Source organism: Hypanus sabinus, chromosome 14 (assembly GCF_030144855.1).
Source record: "Hypanus sabinus isolate sHypSab1 chromosome 14, sHypSab1.hap1, whole genome shotgun sequence".
NCBI classification, from domain to species: Eukaryota; Metazoa; Chordata; class Chondrichthyes; order Myliobatiformes; family Dasyatidae; genus Hypanus; species Hypanus sabinus.
The window spans coordinates 107,237,552-107,256,481 of NC_082719.1; the positions used below are offsets into that span (position 1 = coordinate 107,237,552).

Consider the following 18,930-nt stretch of genomic DNA (forward strand, 5'->3'; position numbering starts at 1 on the left):
AAGAAAGACTGGATCGACTAGGCTTATATTCACTGGAATTTAGAAGATTGAGGGGGGATCTTATTGAAACGTATAAAATTCTAAAGGGATTGGACAGGCTAGATGCAGGAAGATTGTTTCCGATGTTGGGGAAGTCCAGAACGAGGGGTCACAGTTTAAGGATAAAGGGGAAGCCTTTTAGGACCGAGATAAGGAAAAACTTCTTCACACAGAGAGTGGTGAATCTGTGGAATTCCCTGCCACAGGAAACAGTTGAGGCCGGTTCATTGGCTATATTTAAGAGGGTTAGATATGGCCCTTGTGGCTAAAGGGATCAGGGGGTATGGAGAGAAAGCAGGTACAGGGTTCTGAGATGGATGGTCAGTCATGATCATACTGAATGGCCTACTCCTGCACCTATTTTCTATGTTTCTATGAAAGTAGGAGGGGGATGGGAAATACGGAACGATAGGAGACCGGAGGGGGTGGGTGGCAAAAGGGATCCAATTCTCTCTACCCTTTCCTCCTGCAAACCCCTCCCTCTCCCCTGCGCGCGCGCGCACGCACGCGGTTCCGTCGGTCGCGCCCCCGCGTGCGTATGCCCGCCAGCAGTCGCAGAAACGTGACTTCCCGCCGCGCGCACGCACGCGGTTCCGTCGGTCGCGCCCCCGCGTGCGTATGCCCGCCAGCCGTCGCAGAAACGTGACTTCCCGCCGCGCGCAGTGCATAATGGGAGGAGCCGAAAGATGGCGGATTTTGACGAGTTGAGGGTGAGTGGATGAGGTGGGGGAAACGCCGGCGGCGCGGGAGGGCGCGTAAATGTTGACGGGCGGCTCCCATTAGATATGCCGTGTCTCCCGTCAGTTGTCGACCTTTATCCGCAGCTTTTTCACGCCGTGTATTCACTGATTGAAATGTCTCTGTGAGTTAGGTTTTTCGGGCCGCCTTATTTGTGGGGTTTATCTCCGTCGGAATTTTATTAATTCTAACTCCAGACTATATCTTCAAAAAATCTCAATTTCGAATATTTTTATGTGCGGACAACGTAAATTTTAGTGGTAGTTTTTTTCTCTCGGGGAGAGCCGCGCATTTGCGCGCTGAGGGAGAGATCTCGTTGTTGCCAGTGACTTTGACGCTTCACTCTTTTTTTCCTGCAAACATGTTTTCTAGGACGTATTTCAGTGCAAGATTTTGCTTCCTCTTTCACCCTCCCTACTAGGACAGATGTTAATGGTAAAGCAAAAGCTGCAGTTGTAAATTTGAAGTAAAAACAGAAAACGAAAATTTCAGCAAAGAAGGCAGTATAGGAAAATGACCTTCCATCAAACTAGCAAAATTAGAATATTTAAACAGTTCTTGGTTCTGACAAAAAGTCATTAACGTGTAATATGTTTAAAAGATGTCCACCTGCTGTGTCTTTTTCTTACTGTTTGTATCAAAAAGTTGTTATTGCTTAGTTGTCAGTAATTAAGTTACTTTTTGTATATGTATAAACTGTAAGTTGCTTTTCTTACACAGAACAATCTTCCTGCAGTCCTTTTGCTAAATAATCCGATCTGGTAGCCTGTCATTAAAAAAAAAATCTAGCTCTAGAAGTGTTTTACAGTCAAAACCTTTTTAAACAAAACAGGATTCGAATGTACAATTGCCTTAAAGTTGAAGGCTGGAAGGATTTTTGCCCCATTTCTAAATGTGTTTCAAATGTCATACCTCAAAGGTTATTTTGAAGCCAAATAGATCAAGTTAACTGTTTTTTCATTGAAAAATATTTGAAAGAGCATTGTGTAACATAAATATGGCCACAATAAGGGCATTTTTTCCTTGAAAGATAAGAATACCAGGAAATTTTAAAGTACTTAAGAATATTTTATTTATTAAGATACAGTGCACATCAAGTCTTTCAGGCCCTTCAAGTCATGCTGCCCAGTAATCCCCAATTTAACCTAGCCTAATCACGGAACAATTTACAATGGCCAATTAATCTACCAATTGGTCCATCTTGGGACTGTGGGAGGAAACACACGCCATCCAGGAAGGCAACAAGGTAGCATAGCAGCGTGGTACAATGCCTTACGGTACGGGTGACCCAGGTTCAATTGGTAGGTAAATCGTTTCATGATTAGGATAGGATTAAATTGGGGGGATTGCTGGGCAGTGAAGCTGGAAGGCCTGACTCAGTATTGGCCAAAACCTATGCATCTTGATGTGTCCCTACTAACTGGAATTTACAGTATTTGTATCGTCAGCTAATGAGAAGTATTGGTTGGGAATCTGCTCACTGCAATAAGCAGAAACAAATTGTTCTGAATTTGTGTTGGATTGGAGAGGTATTTTATGCTGGAGCCTAATTTACTATGCTAATTAGATCTGGGAGCATGAAGTTACTTGACTTGCCACAAAGTGATTTTTGCATGACGATGATTAAAGGTGCATTTTTACCACAGTAGATTTGATACCTACAAGTATTTGAATCATTAAGCTTTTAAATTGGTTTGCAAGTAAATGTTTTTTAACAGTTGGTGAGGAGTTCAAGGTTCAAAATTCAAGATTGTTTAATGTCATTTCCTGCACACAAATGTAAAGGAGAATGAAATAATTGTTTCTTTAGATCTGATGAAGCACAAAAATAAAACACAGTAAGATAAGGAACACAATAGTAATGGAAAAAAGCATAATAAATATATACAAAAGATAGCTATTATACATTGATTATATGTCCATAAAGTTACATTAAGCACAGGAGTGTCTGTACTTAAGATGACTCTAACAGGAAATGATAAAGTAGTGTGGGTGTTGGAGATGTGTGGAGATGTTGATCAGCTGTACTGTTTGTGGAAAGTAACTGTTTATGAAATCTGGTGGTCCTGGTGTGGATATTATGTAACCTCCTCCCTGATTGGAGGAACAGTCTAGGAGTGGGATGGGTGGGATCTTTCATGATGTTACACTAAGTTTTTGTCATTGCTCAAAGGGAAATCATTTTTATGGTGTAGAAACAGCTTTCCCACTCTTAATGATCCATTTATACTAAAAAATGTCCTTAATTTCTTGCCCCCATACCGTTCTTTAAATTTTTTTTTATCCTTGGCTCTTTACTGGTTCTCATTCCCATGATGCCCTTGAACCTCATTAGGACCCAAGGTTGTTCATCAACACTGAATATGTCTAACTTTACCTCTCTGTTTCTGGACTTTTGTTTTTAGAGTTAGAAATGTAGAAAATCTACAGCACATTATAGGCCCTTCGGCCCACAAAGTTGTGCTGACCATGTAACCTACTGTGGCAACCCACTTTCTGTGCAGGCGAACCGGCTCACAAATAGCCAGCCTGCGGGGGGAGGCTTTGGTAATGCACCTCTGACGTCGTTTCCGCCTGAAGAGGGCGGGTGCTAGGGATTAAATGCCAGCGCTGCGAAGTTTGAATAAACTAGTCTCGAAACGACTTACCGACTGCGTGTCGTCTCTAGCTCTGTATGTAGTACGTTGCTACACTACTCTGGAAGCTGCCTAGAATTACCCTACCGCATAGCCCTCTTTTTCTAAGCTCCATGTACCTATCTAAAAATCTCTTAAAAGACTCTATTGAAACCCTCTACCACCTTCACTGGCAGTGCATTCCACACACCCATCACGCTTTGTGTGAACAACTTGCCTCTGGCTTCCCTCTTGTACCTGCTTCCAAGCACCTTAAAACTGTGCTCCCTTGTGTTAGCCATTTCAGCCCTGGGAAAAAGCCTCTGGCTATCCACATGATCAATGCCTCTCATCATCATATACACCTCTATCAGGTCACCTCTCATCCTCCATCGCTCCAAGGAGAAAAGACCAAGTTCACTCAACCTATTCTCATAAGTTATGCTTTCCAATCCAGGCAACATCCTTGTAAATCTCCTCTGCACTCTCTGTCTAGTATCCACATCCTACTATCCTACAGTTTACTTTTTTGATATTCAGACTTAAATTCCCTAGGTTCACACATCAGGAACAGTTACTACTTTGCAACCACCAGACTCCTGAACTGGCATGAAAATCTTCAGTCACCACTACTCTGAACTGATTCTATAACCTTTCAAGGGCTATACATCTCGTGTTCTCAGTATGTTTTTAAATTTGCAGTTTGATTGTTTGCCAGTCTTTATTTATGTATAGCTATTTGTAGATTTTATTGTATTTCTTTCCTATAAATGCTTGTAAGAAAATTAATCTCAAGGAAGTATATGGTGATATGTATGTAATTTGATAATAAATTTGCTAAGGCTTTGACTAAATGAGGTGCACTTTCCTCATTTAAACTTTAGGGTGACTGAATGTTTCCTTCAGCCCTCTTGACCAATTCTATCTTCCTCCACAGACTGCACTTCATTTAGGAACTAACAACCTTGGTGACCTCCTTACAGTTCCATCTTCTATATCCTCTTCACAAAGACTGCTACCTAGATTGCAATGGATTGGGTCATGGGTTAATCGGGGCAGTCGATTATTTGGGACATTGCTGCTCAATTGGGACAGGAGCCTGTGTCAGAAGTTTCTAACCAGCATCAGTCACGTGCACATGTGTGGTCATTAGGATCTACACAGTGCTTAAAACAAAGTTTTTATATAGTATCACTTTTGTATGTTTGTGTTCAAAAAGCAGTGATTTTTGTCACTGATTGTTGAAAGAAAGGAGTAGTAAGTCAATTCAGAACTGCTTTGCTCATTGTGGTTTCCAACATTCAGGTTTAAAGATGCCAGAAACATCAGAGTGAAAATGAAATGATTTCACTACTACAAGTTAGGAACTTTTGAAGAATTTGAAGGTATTGACAATCAGAATTGGGTTTAATCAGCATGTGTTGTGAAATTTGTTGTTTTTGAGGCAGCATATAATGCAATACATAATAATAAAAAAATGTGAATGTATATGTTAAATCAGTTTCCCAACCTTTCTTAGCCTACCCCCCCCCCCCCCCCCCCAGCACCACCTACTTGGCAATGTCCCCCCAAAAGCACCTTCATACTTGCCAATGCCCCTCTTAGGCACAATATACAGTCGGCCCTCCTTATCTGTGGGGGATTGGTTCCGGGACCCCTTGCGGATACCAAAATTCGCGGATGCTCAAGTCCCTTATTCAATCTGTCTCAATGCGGTGGACCTTAGGACCCAGCAGAACCCTAGACCTTATTTAACCTGTCTCAGTGCAGTGGACATTAGGACCTGGCGGTAGAGATCTGAATCCGCAGTGCTCCTGTTCGTGAAAATAACTACGATTGCAATTGAAAATAAAGTGGAAATAATAAAGCGATCAGAAAGAGGTGAAACGCCATCGGTCATTGGAAAAGTGTTAGGCTACATCGGTCAACGATCGGAACAATTTTAAAGGATAAAGTGAGAAAGGCTCTGCCCCGACAATTATTACTAAGCAATGCAGTGGTTTAATTATTGGGGTTTGGGGTTTTTGATCCTCCACATCAACCTGGCACAGTGGAGAGCGCACTCGGGAGCGGTCTGTCCCGAGTCCCGAGAACTTCTGTTCCCGAGCCCAGTGCTGAAACATACGTTCTTAAGTGTTTTATATGCATAGAAAGGTAAAATGTGTACTATATACTAAGACAAACGTTTGACTAACTGACGCTAAATATTACCGGATGTACCTGTTCTGACTTACTTAGTAAGAGATCTTCCGTTTTTTTTCGATCCCAATCCACAATAACCCATGCACATCCTTCTGTATACTTTAAATCATCTCTAGATTACTTATAATACCTAATACAATGTAAATGCTATGTAAAATGCTTGTTATACTGCATTGTTTAGGGATTAATGACAAAAAAAAATCAGTACATGTTTGAACAAGTGCTGGAAGAGCACTTCCGGGTTTTTTTGCGATTTGCGCATGCGGAATTCACGAATAAGGAGGGCCGACTGTATTTTCCACCTCCTTCCCTCCTCCATAGTGTAAAACCATGCCTACCATCTGCTAACATGAGGAAAATGGTTCTGCTTTAAATTTTTATTTGTCTTTAAGCCTAGCTTACTCAATACCTGTGCACTGTACAGCAGCTTTGATATCAAAGTGATCATTGAGCTTGATGGTTTTTCGCAAGAGTTGGAATGTCTGGTTCAAGTTGTGACAGCAAAAGCCTGAAGTCCCAATGTCCAAGTGGTTTCCGTTTTTTTTGTGAGTATGTGGTTCACTGCACTGAAGGCTCTTTCAACAAGGTAGGAGGGTGGAAGTGCAATGAAGAACAGTTTGGCTGTTCTCCAAAGACCAGGAAATTTTGTATGAAAGTGTAGCCATGTACCACAAAAGCTGACATTTTTTGCTGCATCATCATTCTGAATTTCAATAATTTCTTCTTACAAGCTCTCTTCCCACTCTTTCACCTTGCAAAGCAATGGGTTAATTACCCAGTATGGAATTTCCAGATTATTTGAATCCTTGAATTGATTTTGAAAATCCTTCAGTGACTGCTGGTGTAGCAGTACTCTTGCAGATAATCATCTGTGAAAGAGTGCCATGGTTGGTGATGCTTGTTTAAAAGGAAGGCTTTGCGGGCGTTCAGGCTCATTATGGTGGCCCAGTCAACGGTGATAGCAGAGCACAATGAGGAGGTTTCTCACAGGATGATGCTTGTTTAAAAGGAGAGCTTCGTGGTCATTTGGGCTCATTCTGACAGCCCAATCAGCAGTGGTAGCAGAGCACAGCGATGAAGTTTCTCACAGGTCGATGATGCTTGTTTAGAAGGAGAGCTTCATGAGTATTCGGGTTCATTCTGGCGGCCCAATCAGCGACAGAAGCAGAGCACGGTGAGGAGGTTTCTCACAGATCAGCGAAGCTTATTTAAAAGGAGAGCTTCGTGGGTGTTCAGGCTCATTCCGGTGGGTGCAGAGCACAGTGAATTAAATAAAAGTACAGAAGGGATAAGTGGGGCGGTCATTGAGAGTAGGAGTGTCATGCTTTGGCTCAAAGGAGGCTTTGGCTCACGTGTTGGCTTTGGGTAAGTTTCTGTTAGGTTTCCTTTTTTTCTCTTGCTGTACCTAGTGTAGTAAATGGCCATTGTGTGTTCTTCATGCCGGATGTTGGAGTACTGGGAGACCCAGAATCTCACTGAGAATTACAGCTGCATGAAGTGCATTCAGCTGCAGCTCCTTGAAGACTGTGTTGGGGATCTGGAGTATCAGCTGGATGACCTTTGGCTTGTACGGGAAAGTGTGGAGATAATTGATCAGAGTTACAGGGAAGTAGTCACCCCGAAGTTGCAGGTGGTGAGTAGTGTCGTGGTTTTTCGTGCCTCACAAATGACCAGGAGACGCAGAAGATTCTTCAAGAAGGGTTAAACTTTAATTTGCAAATCAAAGCTGAGACAGTCATTGAGCTAGTCGCTGATTGCCCACCGATCTTTGGACTCTCCTGGTCCAGTTGCTATAGTTGCGTATCACAGGTACATCTTGTACTATTGTTTCTACCCATTGACTTAATCATGTTCTAATCTACATCTCTTAGCTTCCTCTCATTAACACACCATTGTCTTTTACATTCCTAAGATTTCATTCTCTAGCAAATAGCAAGTTTACATTCTTGATACTTCCATGACTTAATCATGTTCTAATCTACATCTCTTAGCTACCTTTCATTAACATTCTTAATATTTCATTCTCCTGCTAAATTGGGTACATGCATAACAAATAGCAAGTTTCAAAGCTGACTACATCTCTTAGCTATCTCTCATTAACACACCATTGTCTTCTACATTCCTAGGATTTCATCTTGGATACATACATAGCAAACTGACTACATAGTTTTGGTTACACAGCAAATAATACAACTTTTATACTCCCAATAGTAGCTGGGTGACTGTCAGGAGAAATGGAAAGGTGAATAGGCAGCACAGAGCACGCTTGTGTCCATTTTCCTCAATATAAATATACCATTTTGGATACTGTTGTAAGTGAGGCCGTCCCAGAGGAATGCCACAGAGACCGGGTTACTGGCACTGAGCATGGGTCCGTGGTGCGGAAGGGAAGCAAGAAGGGTGGTGCAGTAGTGATAGGGGGCTCAGTAGAACATAGAAATCTACAGCATATTATAGGCCATTTGGCCCACAATGTTGTGGAGACCATGCAACCTACTCTAGAAGCTGCCTAGAATTCCTTACTGGAATGCCCACTGTTTTTCTAAACTTCGTGTTCCTATATAGGATTCTCTTAAAAGACCCTCTTGTGTCAGTCTCTACCACCTTCACTGGCAATGCATTCCATACACCCACCACTCTGTGTGTAAAGCTTACCTCTGACATCCCCCTTGAACCTACTTCCAAACATCTTAAAGCTATGCCCCCTCGTGTTAGCCATTTCAGCCCTGGGAAAAAGCCTCTGGCTATCCACATGATCAATGCCTCTCATCGTTTTATACACCTCTATCAGGTCACCTCTCATCCTCTGTTGCACCAAGGAAAAAAGGCCAAGTTCACTCAACCTATTATCATGTCGTGCCCTCCAATCCAGGCAATGTCCTTGTAAACCTCCTCTGCACTCTTTGTATAGTATCCACATCCTTCCTGTAATGAGGTGACCAGAACTGAAGACAGTACTCCAAGGGGGTCTGACCAAGGTCTTATATAGCTGTAACATTACCTCATGGCTCTTGAACTCAATCCCATGGTTGATGAATGCCAGCACATCATATGTCTTCCTAACAACACTGTCAACCTGCGCAGCAGCTTCGAGTGTCCTGTGGACATGGACCCCAGGATCTCTCAGATCCTCTATACTTCCAAGTGTCTTACCATTAATATTATATTCTGTCCTCAAATTTGACCTACCAAAATGAACCGCTTCACACTCATCTGGGCTGAAGTCCATCTGCCATTTCTCAGCCCAGTTCTGCATCCTCTTGATGTCCCACTGTAACCTCTGGCAACCCTTCAGACTATTCCTAACACCCCCAACCTTTGTGTCTTCAGCAAACTTACTAACCCACCCTTCTAGTTCTTCATCCAGGTCATTTATAAAAAAAATCACAAAGAGGAGGGGTTCCAGAACAGATCCCTGCGGAATACCAATGCTCACCGACCTCCATGTAGAATACGAACCATCTACAACAACCCTATGCCTTCTGTGGATGAACCAATTCTGGATCCACATAGCAAGGTCTCCTTGAATCCCATATTTCCTTACTTCCTGAAGGAGCCTTGCATGGGGAACCTTATCATATGCCTTACATTTTGTTACGTCCTCAAATAACTCAATCTGGCTTGTAAAACATGACCTGCCCTTGACAAAGCCATGCTGATTATTCCTAATCAGATTATTTCTCTCCTAATGTTCCTAAATCCTGCCTTTCAGAATTTTATCCAACAGCTTGCCCACCACTGTAGTCAGACTCACTGGTCTATAATTTCCTGGGTTGTCTCTACTCCCTTCCTTCAACAAGGGAACAACATTTTAATCTTCCGGCACTTCTTCCATCCCTATTGATGATGCAATCTTCATTGCAAGAGACTCAACAATCTCCTCCCTTGCTTCCCACAGTAGCCTGGGATATCTCATCTGGTCCTAGTGACATATCTAACAGTAGTTTTCAAAAGCTCCAGCACATCCTCTTTCTTAATGTCTATATGCTCAAGTGTTTCAATCCACTGTAAGTCATCCCCACAATTACCAAGGTCTTTTCCCCTTGTGAACACTGAAACAAGACATTCATTAAGTACCTCTGCTACCACCTCCGACTCCATTCACACATTTCCACAATCACACCTGATTGGTCCTATTCTCACACGGCTCATCCTCTTGCTCTTCACATACATGTAGAATCCCTTAGGGTTTTCTTTAATCCTGCTCACCAAGGCCTTCTCATGGCCCCTTCTGGCTCTCCTAATTCCATTCTTAAGCTCCTTCCTGGCAACCTTGTAATTTTCTAGACCTCTAACAGTAACTAGTTTCTTGAACCTTTCGTAGGCTTTTTTTCTTCTTACTAAATTTTCTACATTCTTTGCACACCATGGTTCTTTAACCCTACTATCCTCTCCCTGCCTCAAAGGCACATACCTATGCAGAACTCCATGCAAATGTTCTCTAAACATTTGCCACATTTCTGATGTGCATTTTCCTGAACATCTGCTCCCAAGTTCCTGCCTAATCTCATCACATTTCCCCCTACCCCAATTAAATGTTTTCCCAAATTGCTCCTATCCCTCTCCAGTGCCACAGTGAAGAAGATAAAGTTGTGGTCATGACCTTCCACTGAGAGATCTGGCACCTGACCAGGTTCATTTCCCAATACCAGATAAAGTGCAGCCTCTCCTGTAGTCGGCATATCTACATATTGTGTCAGAAGCCGTTCCTGAACACCCCTAACAAAGTCCATCCCATCTAAACCCCTTGCGCTAAGGAGATGCCAATCAGTATTAGGAAAGTTAAAATCTCTCATCACAACAAACCGATTATTATTGCTCTGTTCCAGAATCTGCCTCTCTGACTGCTCCTCGATATCCCTGTTACTATTGTGTGTGTGGAGGGGGGGGTGGTCTGTATATTAAAAAAACACCCCATAGAGTTATTGCCCCTTTCCTGTTGCTGACTTCCACCCACACTGACTCGGGAGACCATCCCTCCATGACGTTCATCAATGCTATGCTCCCATCTCTTTTGTCTCCTTTGCTGTTCTTTTTGAAATGTCTAAAGCCTGGCACACTCAGCAGGCATTCCTGCTCCTGAGACATCCAAGTCTTTGTAATGGCCACAATGTCATAGTTCCACACACACTCTTAAGTTCATCTGTAGTCAGAGGAACAGACAGGAAATTCTTTGGATGTGAATGCATCACTCAAAAAGAATGTTGCCTTCCAGGTGCCAGGGTCAGGGATGTCGCGGATCACATTCACAGCATTTTGGAGGGGTGGAGAGCAGCTAGATGTCTTGGTACATATTGGTACTAATGACATAGGAAGGAAAAGCAAGGAGGTCCTGAATGGAGGAGTTCAAGAGCTCAGCAGAAAGATGTGCAGCAAGACCTCCATAGTAGTAATTTTTGGATTGCTAACCATGCCAGTGAGGTAGAAACAGGATGATTTGGCAGATAAATGCGTGGCTGAGAAACTAGTGCAGGGAGCAGGGCTTCAGTTCTTGGATCATTGGGATCTCTCCTGGGGGAGGTATGACCTGCACCAAAGTGATGGGTTGCACTGAACCGATGGTGACCAATATTCTCACAGGCAGGTTTGTTAGAGGGTTTGAACTGATTTGACAGGGGGCGGAAACCAGAGTGAAAGGACTCAGGATCAGACGAATGGTAAAAAAGATGGAAGAGCAGGCAGATGATAGGACAAAATTGCAGCCAGCAGGGTGCATTATCTGCATTAGGGATGCAGATTCAAATAAGGTAGCAAATATAGTACTTAGTGTTATATCTCAATGCACGGAGTATGGGAAGATGTGCTGGCATTGGAGAGGGTCCAGAGGAGGTTCACAAGGATGATTCCAGGAATGAAAGGATTATCATACAAGGAACATTTGATGGCTGTTGGTCCATACTTGCTGAAATTTAGAAGGATGAGGGGGATCTCATTGAAACCTTTTGAATGTTGAAAGGCCTTGACAGAGTAGATGTGGAAATGATGTTTCCCATGGTAGGAGAGTCTAGGACAGGGGTCGGCAACGTTTACCACTAAAAGAGCCAATATGGACCCATTTCCCACAGAAAAGAAAACACTGGGAGCCACAAAATGAAATAACACTGCATACAACGGGTTTTTTTTTGCCTTTATGCTATGTATAAACAAACTATAATGTGTTGCATTTTTGAAATTGATGAACTCCTGCAGAGAAAACGAAATTACATTTCTGCATGCAACAAAAACATTTTGAACTCCGAAAAAAAGACGTTGGGTTGAAGGTTACTCCATAGTTAGCCTACCTTGGATCGAAGAATTAAAAGAAAGCGCGCACTGGCGGGTGTCAGGCATTGGCAGTGGTGATGTATATTAATAGCGATAAAAAACACGTTGTAGCGGTGTAGCGCTACACGCAGCGCTAAAATAAAGACTGCAGTCAAAGGTAACTTTATTCGAACTAAACAGCCTTGCTTTAAAGCCTCCCTCAACCCGTCCCCGTGAGCGCGGATGCTCCAAAAGACACGTACTCACAAACCCCCGTAGGCTATCTCCCTTAGTCGGAATGGTGGCTAATTGTGAGCCGGTTCGGATGTGCCAGGAAACGGTGTCTCCGCAAAGTTTTCATATTGTACAAGATCACCATAATCTTCAAATTTCGAATTACATTTCAAAAGCTAACAAACCACGGGGAGCCGCATCACAGAGATCAAAGAGCCGCATGTGGCTCTGGAGCCGCAGGTTGCCGACCTCTGGTCTAGGACAAGAGGGCACAGCCTCAGAATAGAGGGTTGCCCTTTCAAAACAGATGTGGAGAAATTTCTTTAGCCAAAGGGTGCTGAATTTGTGGAATTTGTTGCAACATGCAGCTGTGGAGGCCAGGTTGTTGGGTGTATTTAAGGCAGAGATTCATAGGTTCTTGATTGGACGTAGTATCAGAGGTTATGGGGAGAAGGCCGGGAACTGGGGTTGAGGAGATAGAAAAAAAGATCAGCCATGGTTGAATGGTGGAGCAGACTCGATGGGCCAGATGGCCTAATTCTGATCCTATGTCTTATGGTTTAATGGTCTATAAGAAATAAGGTGGATGATCCTACCCAAGATCCACAAACCTGCCTGTCCAGGTAGACCTATTGTCTCAGCTTGCTCCTGCCCACCGAACTCATTTCTGCATACCTTGACACTGTCTTATCCCCCCCTTGTTCAATTTCTTCCCACCTATGTTCGTGACACCTCTCATGCTTTGAATTTTTTCAATGATTTTAAGTTGCCTGGCCCCCACCACCTTATTTTCACCATGGACATCCAGTCCCTATATACCTCCATCCCCCACCTGGACGGTCTCGAAGCTCTTCACATTTTTGGATTCCAGACCTAACCAATCCCCGTCTACCACCACTCTCCTCTGTCTAGCGGAATTACTTCTTACTCTCAATAATTTCTCCTTTGGCTCCTCCCGCTTCCTACAAACCAATGGTGTAAGCCATGGGCACCCGTATGGGTCCCAGCTATGCCTGCCTTTTTGTTGGCTTTGTGCAACAGTCCATTTACAAGTCTATACGGGTATCCGTCCCCTTTTTTTCCTTCGCTATATTGACGACTGCATTGACGCTGCCTCCTGCACGTGTGCTGAGCTCGTTGACTTCATTAACTTTGCCTCCAACTTTCACACTGCCCTCAAATTTACCTGGTCCATTTCCGACACCTCCCTCCCCTTTCTTGATCTTTCTGTCTCCATCTCTGGAGATGGCTTATCTACTGATATCTACTATAAGCTACAGACTCTCACAGCTACCTGGACTATTCCTCTTCCCACCCTCTCTCTTGCTAAAATGCTAACTCCTTCTCACAATTCCTCCGTCTCCACCGCATCTGCTCTCAGGATGAGGCTTTTCATTCCAGGACAAAGGAGATGTCTTCCTTTCATAAACAATGAGGCTTCCCTTCTTCCACCATCAGCTCTGCTCTCAAATGCATCTCTCCCATTTCCCGCACATCTGCCCTCACCCCATCCGCCTGCCACCCCACTTGGGATAGGGTTCCCCTTGTCCATCAGCCTCCAGGTCCAATGTATAATTCTCTGTAACTTCCTCCACCTCCAATGGGATCACACTATCAAGCACATCTTCCCCTCCCCCCCTTTCTGCTTTCCACAGGGATCACACCCTACGCGACTCCCTTGTCCACTTCCCCCCACCCCATCCTGTCCCACCGATCTCTCTCCTGGCACTTACCCTTGTAAGCAGATCAAGCGCTACACCTGCCCTTACACTTCCTCCCTCACCACCATTCAGGGCCCCAGTCAGCCCTTCCAGGTGAGGTGACACTTCACCTGTGAGTCAGCTGGTGTGGTATACTGTGTCTGGTGCTCCCGGTGTGGCCTTTTATATATTGTTGAGACCTGATGCAGACTGGGAGACCGTTTCGCTGAACACCTATGCTCGGTCCGCTAGAGAAATCAGGATCTCCCAGTGGCCACACATTTTAATTCCACGTCGCATTCCCATTCTGATATGTCTGTCCATGGCCTCCTCTACTGTCAAAATGAATCCAAACTCAGGGTGGAGGAACAACACCTTAAATACCGGCCGGGTAGCCTCCAACCTGATGGCATGAACATTGACTTCTCTAACTTCCGTTAATGCCCCTCCACCCCTTCTTACCCCATCCCTGGCATATTTAGTTGTTTGCCTGTTCTCCATCTCCCTCTGGTGCTTCCCCAGCCCCTCCTCTTTCTCCTGAGGCTTCCTGTCCCATGATCCTTTCCCTTCTCCAGCTCTGTATCACTTTCGCCAATCACCTTTCCAGCTCTTAGCTTCATCCCATCCCCTCCAGTCTTCTCCTATCATTTCGCATTTTCCCCCCTCCACTACTTTCAAATCTCTTACTATCTTTCCTTTCAGTTAGTCCTGATGAAGGGTCTCGGCCCGAAACGTCGACAGTGCTTCTTGTAGATGCTGCCTGGCCTGCTGTATTCCACCAGCATTTTGAGTGTGTTGTTAGGTGGATGATCTTGTTGCACTATTACAGATGGTCAAGTATGATGTTGTGGCCATCACCGAATCGTGGCTGAAGAATGGTTGTAGTTGGGAGCTGAATGTCCAAGGTTACATGTTGTATTGGAGGGAGAGGAAGGTAAGCAGAGGAGTGGTGTGGCTCTACTGGTGAAGAACGTCATCAAATCAGTAGAAAGATGTGACATAGGATTGGAAGATCTTGAATCCTTGTGGGTTGAGTTAAGAAACTGCAAGGGTAAAAGGATCCTGATGGCAGTTTTAAACAGGCCTCCCAACAGTAGCTGGGATGTGGACCCGACCACAGGTTACAACGAGAAATAGAAACGGTTTGTCAAAAGGGCAATGTTATGATGGCCATCGGAGATTTTAACATGCAGGTCAATTGGGACAATCAGGCTGGTAATGGATCTGGAGAGTGAGTATGTTGAGTGCCTACGAGATGGCTTTTTGGAGTAGTTTGTCATTGAGCCTACCAGGGTATCAGCTTTACTGGATTTGGTGTAATGTAATGAACTGGAGGCGATCAGGGTTTAAGGAAGAAGAACCCCAAGGGGACAGTGATCACAATATAATTGAGTTCAACTTGAAATTTGATAAGGAGAACATAAAGTTTGATGTAGCAGTGTTTCAGTGGAGTAAAGGAATTTGCAGTGGTTTTAGAGAGGAGTTAGCCAAAGTAAATTGGCAGCAGTGGTGTGCGTTTCTGGGAAAAATGAAGAAGGTGCAGGTTAAATGCATTCTAGAATTGAAGAAATACTCAAATGGCAAAATAGTACAACTGTGGCTCACAAGGGAAGTCAAAGCTGAAGTCAAATCAAAAGAGAGAGAGTACAACAAAGCAAAAATTAGCAGGAAGATAGAGGATTGGGAAGTTTTTGAAACCATACAGAGCGCAACTAAAGAATCATTAGGAGGGAAAAGATGAAATATGAAGGCAAGTGAGCGAACAATATTAAAGTGGATAGTCAAAGCTTTTTCAAGTATGTAAAAAAAATAAAAGCGAGATGAGAGTAGCTCTAGGATAAGGCTGGAGAAATATTAATAGGGGGCAAGGAGATGGCAGATGAACTAAATGATATGTTGCCTCACCCTTCACTGTGGAAGACACTAGCAGTGTGCCATATTTGAAAGGTGTGAGGAAAGAGAAGTGAGTGAAGTTACTATTACAAGGGAGAAGATGCTCAAAAAGCTGAAAGCCTTAAGGTTACATTTGTCATCCGAACCAGGTGAACTGCACCCTTGGGTTCTGAAAGAGGTAGTGGTAGAGATTGTGGCAGCATTTGTAATCTTTCAAAAATTATTAGACTGTAGGATGGTCCCAGAGGACTGAAAAATTGCAAATGTCACTCCATTCTAAGAAAGAAAATCAGTTACCAGTTAGCCTGACCTCAGTATCTGGGAAGATGTTGGAGTCAGTTGTTGAGGATAAAGTTATAGAGTAGGTGGTGACACAGGATAAGATAAGGCAAAGTCAGCATGGTTTCCTTAAGGGAAAATTTTGCCCAACAAACATGATGAAATTCTTTGAGGAGATTACTAATAAGATAGATAAACGGGATGCAGGGATGTTGTATATTTGGATTTTCAGAAGTGCCACATATGAGGCTGCTTACCATGCTATTACAAGAAAGTTACTGGCATGGTTGGAGCATTAGCTGATTGGTAGGAGGCAGCGAGTGGGAATATAAGGATCCTTTTCTGATTGGCTGCTAGTGACTATTGGTGTTCTGTAGTTTCGGTGTTGGGGCCACTTACTCTATGCCATAGATCAATAATTTAGATGATGGAATAGCTGGCTTTGTTGCTAAGTTTGCAAGTGACACGAAGATTGGTGGGGGTAGGTAGTGTTGAGCAGACAGAAGGACATTGACAGATCAGGAGAATGGGCAAGAAAGTGGCAAATGAAATATAATGTAGGAAAATGCAGGGTCAAGCACTTTGGTAGTAGAAATAAATGTGCAGACTATTTTCTAAATGGGGAGAAAATCCAAAAACCTGAGATGCAGAGGGACTTGGGAGTCCTTATGCAGAACACCCTAAAGGTTAACTTGCAGGTTAAGTCAGTGGTGAGGAAGGCAAATGCAGTGTTAGCATTCATTTCAAGAGATCTAGAATACAAGAGCAAAGATGTGATGCTGAGGCTTTATAAGGCACTGGTGAGGCCTCACCTTGAGAATTGTGGACTCCTCGTCTGTGAAAAGATGTGCTGGCATTGGTGAGGGTTCAGAGGAGTTTCACGAGGATGATTCCGGAAATGAAAGGGTTAGATGAGGAACATTTGATGGCTCTGGGTCTGTACTCGCTGGAATTTAGAAGGCCGAAGGGGGTATCTCACTGAAACCTTTCAAATGTTGTAAGGCCTAGACGTGGGAGATGCGGAAAGGATGTTTCCCGTGGTAGGAGAGTCTAGGACAAGTAGGCACGGCCTCAGTATAGGGGGTGTCCAATTAAAATAGAGATGTGGAGAAATTTCTTTAGCCACAGGGTGGTGTATTTGTGGAATTGTTACCACAAGCAACTGTGGAGGTCAGGCTTTTGAATGTATTTAAGGCAGAGCTTGAATTGTTCTTGATTGGTCATAGCATTAATGGTTCAGGAAAAAGTGTGTGAAGTGGAGCTGAGGATGGGGGATAAAAATGGTCAGCCATGATTGAATGATGGAGCAGACTCAATAGGCCAAATGGCCTAATTCTGTTCTCATGTCAAATGGTTTATTCAGGAAAAATGGGAACATTCTTTTCCCAATGTTTTGCTTTTATATTTCCAATTTTCACCCAAATGAACACTGCATTTTTTGCCTGGATTAAATTGAAATTTTCACCCTACAGTTTCATATTTGGAATGGTCGTTTTGTCATACAGATCAGCGAGGTATGCCACGTCTCCCAAGTAGAAGTTCAGTCTTGTTTCCTAAGCTCTCGTCGACTTAAAGCAAAAATTCATCCAAATGACTTGAGTGTGCAATGTTTTTCAAATGCTTCGTTCATCTTTTATGGAAGCTTTCCTGCAATCTTGATGGTTTCGTGGCTTCATTAGACAGTACTACAAATAAGACACTTAGGGTTTCGCTGATCTGACAGGAACAGAATAAAACCATATTCCAGGTATGTAACATATTGATGCACCTTCTATAGTTTCTGTTTCTTAGCAGGATTTGAATTCAAGACTTCACCACCTTCAGACTCCTAGAGATCATGCCATATGTATTTGGGAGTAAATACATTAAAAATTAACACAAACTGGGAATACCTATCAGATGGAATGATGGTAGCAGCACACAAAGGAACAGCAATGGCAAGATGAAGATGATCACAACAGAGAAAATTAGGCTGACAAGGATTCAGATTGGAATCTGAATGTTGGTCGGGATAGAGCTAGTGTTCAGCAGGCTACCTTTATGCTATTACAGTTCACGCGATTGACCAATCAAGTAAGATCTCATAACTCCCAAAGATGGTTCTTGACTGCACATGTGGAGCCAAGGTCATTTTGAATACCTCAAGAGGAATCCTCAGGTTTGGCCGGTTTGCTTCCTGTTCCAGTGCTGCCTCCTTTTTTTTTAGGAAGTGTCTGCTGTACTGATGGTTCTGTCTCAGTTTTGATGCTGCTTATCGCTCCCCCCCCACCACCCCCAAAGAATCTTGAACCCCTCTGATGACTTGTTTCTTCTAATCACCCCTTTTGGGAATCATTGTTAAATAAGTAGTGAGATAGTCTTCATAAGTTCATTGTCCAGTCAGTCAGAAATTGGATGGCAGAGGGGAAGAAACTGTTCCTGAACCATTGAGTGTGTGTCTTCCGGCTTCTGTACCTCCTTCCTGATGATAGCAATGAGAAGAGGGCTGGTCCTGGGTAATAGAGGTCCTTAATGATGGGTGCTATCTTTTTGAGGCACTGCACTTTGAAGATGTCCTTGGATGCTGGGGAGGCTCATGCCCATGATGGAGATGACTGAGTTCACAACTTTCTGCAGTTTCTTTCAATCCTGTGCAGTAGTACCCCCCCCCCCCCCCACCCACCCATGCCAGACGGTACTGTAGCCAGATAGAATGCTCTCCACTGTACATCTGTCAAAATTTGCCAGTGTCTTTGGTGACATCACAAATCTCCTCAAATTCCGAATGAAATCTGGCTGCTATTGTGCTTTCTTTGTAGCTGCGTTGATATATTGGGCCGAGGGTGGATTCTCAGAGATGTTCTGTCATCTAAAATGAAGATTTGGAGGATGTAATCGTTGATAGCATTGTATGAAGACAGTTCATTTTCTACACTGTATCTGCATTGATTTTGTTCATTTACAATCAAAAGAACACGGCAGTGTACAGGCACACTAGATGAATTCCT

The 18,930-nt window shown here is 43.5% G+C and overlaps 1 protein-coding gene across 6 annotated transcripts in view; it reads left to right on the plus strand.

The window, feature by feature from the left end:
• Positions 1–18,930, plus strand: part of pias2 (protein inhibitor of activated STAT, 2) — a 113,791-nt gene that overhangs the window by 21,246 nt on the left and 73,615 nt on the right. The window contains exons 1-2 of one of the 6 annotated variants that reach the window (XM_059989775.1): positions 722–749; positions 4,698–4,777. The exons of 4 other annotated variants lie outside the window; for them this stretch is intronic. Coding sequence is in view for 1 of the 2 variants with exons in the window: in XM_059989772.1 (XP_059845755.1) it covers positions 726–749 (24 nt within the window). In the remaining variant the exon portion in view is untranslated. Of the gene's footprint in view, positions 1–651; positions 750–4,697; positions 4,778–18,930 lie in introns of those variants that run through there. One more of the 6 variants, XM_059989772.1, reaches the window with a different exon arrangement.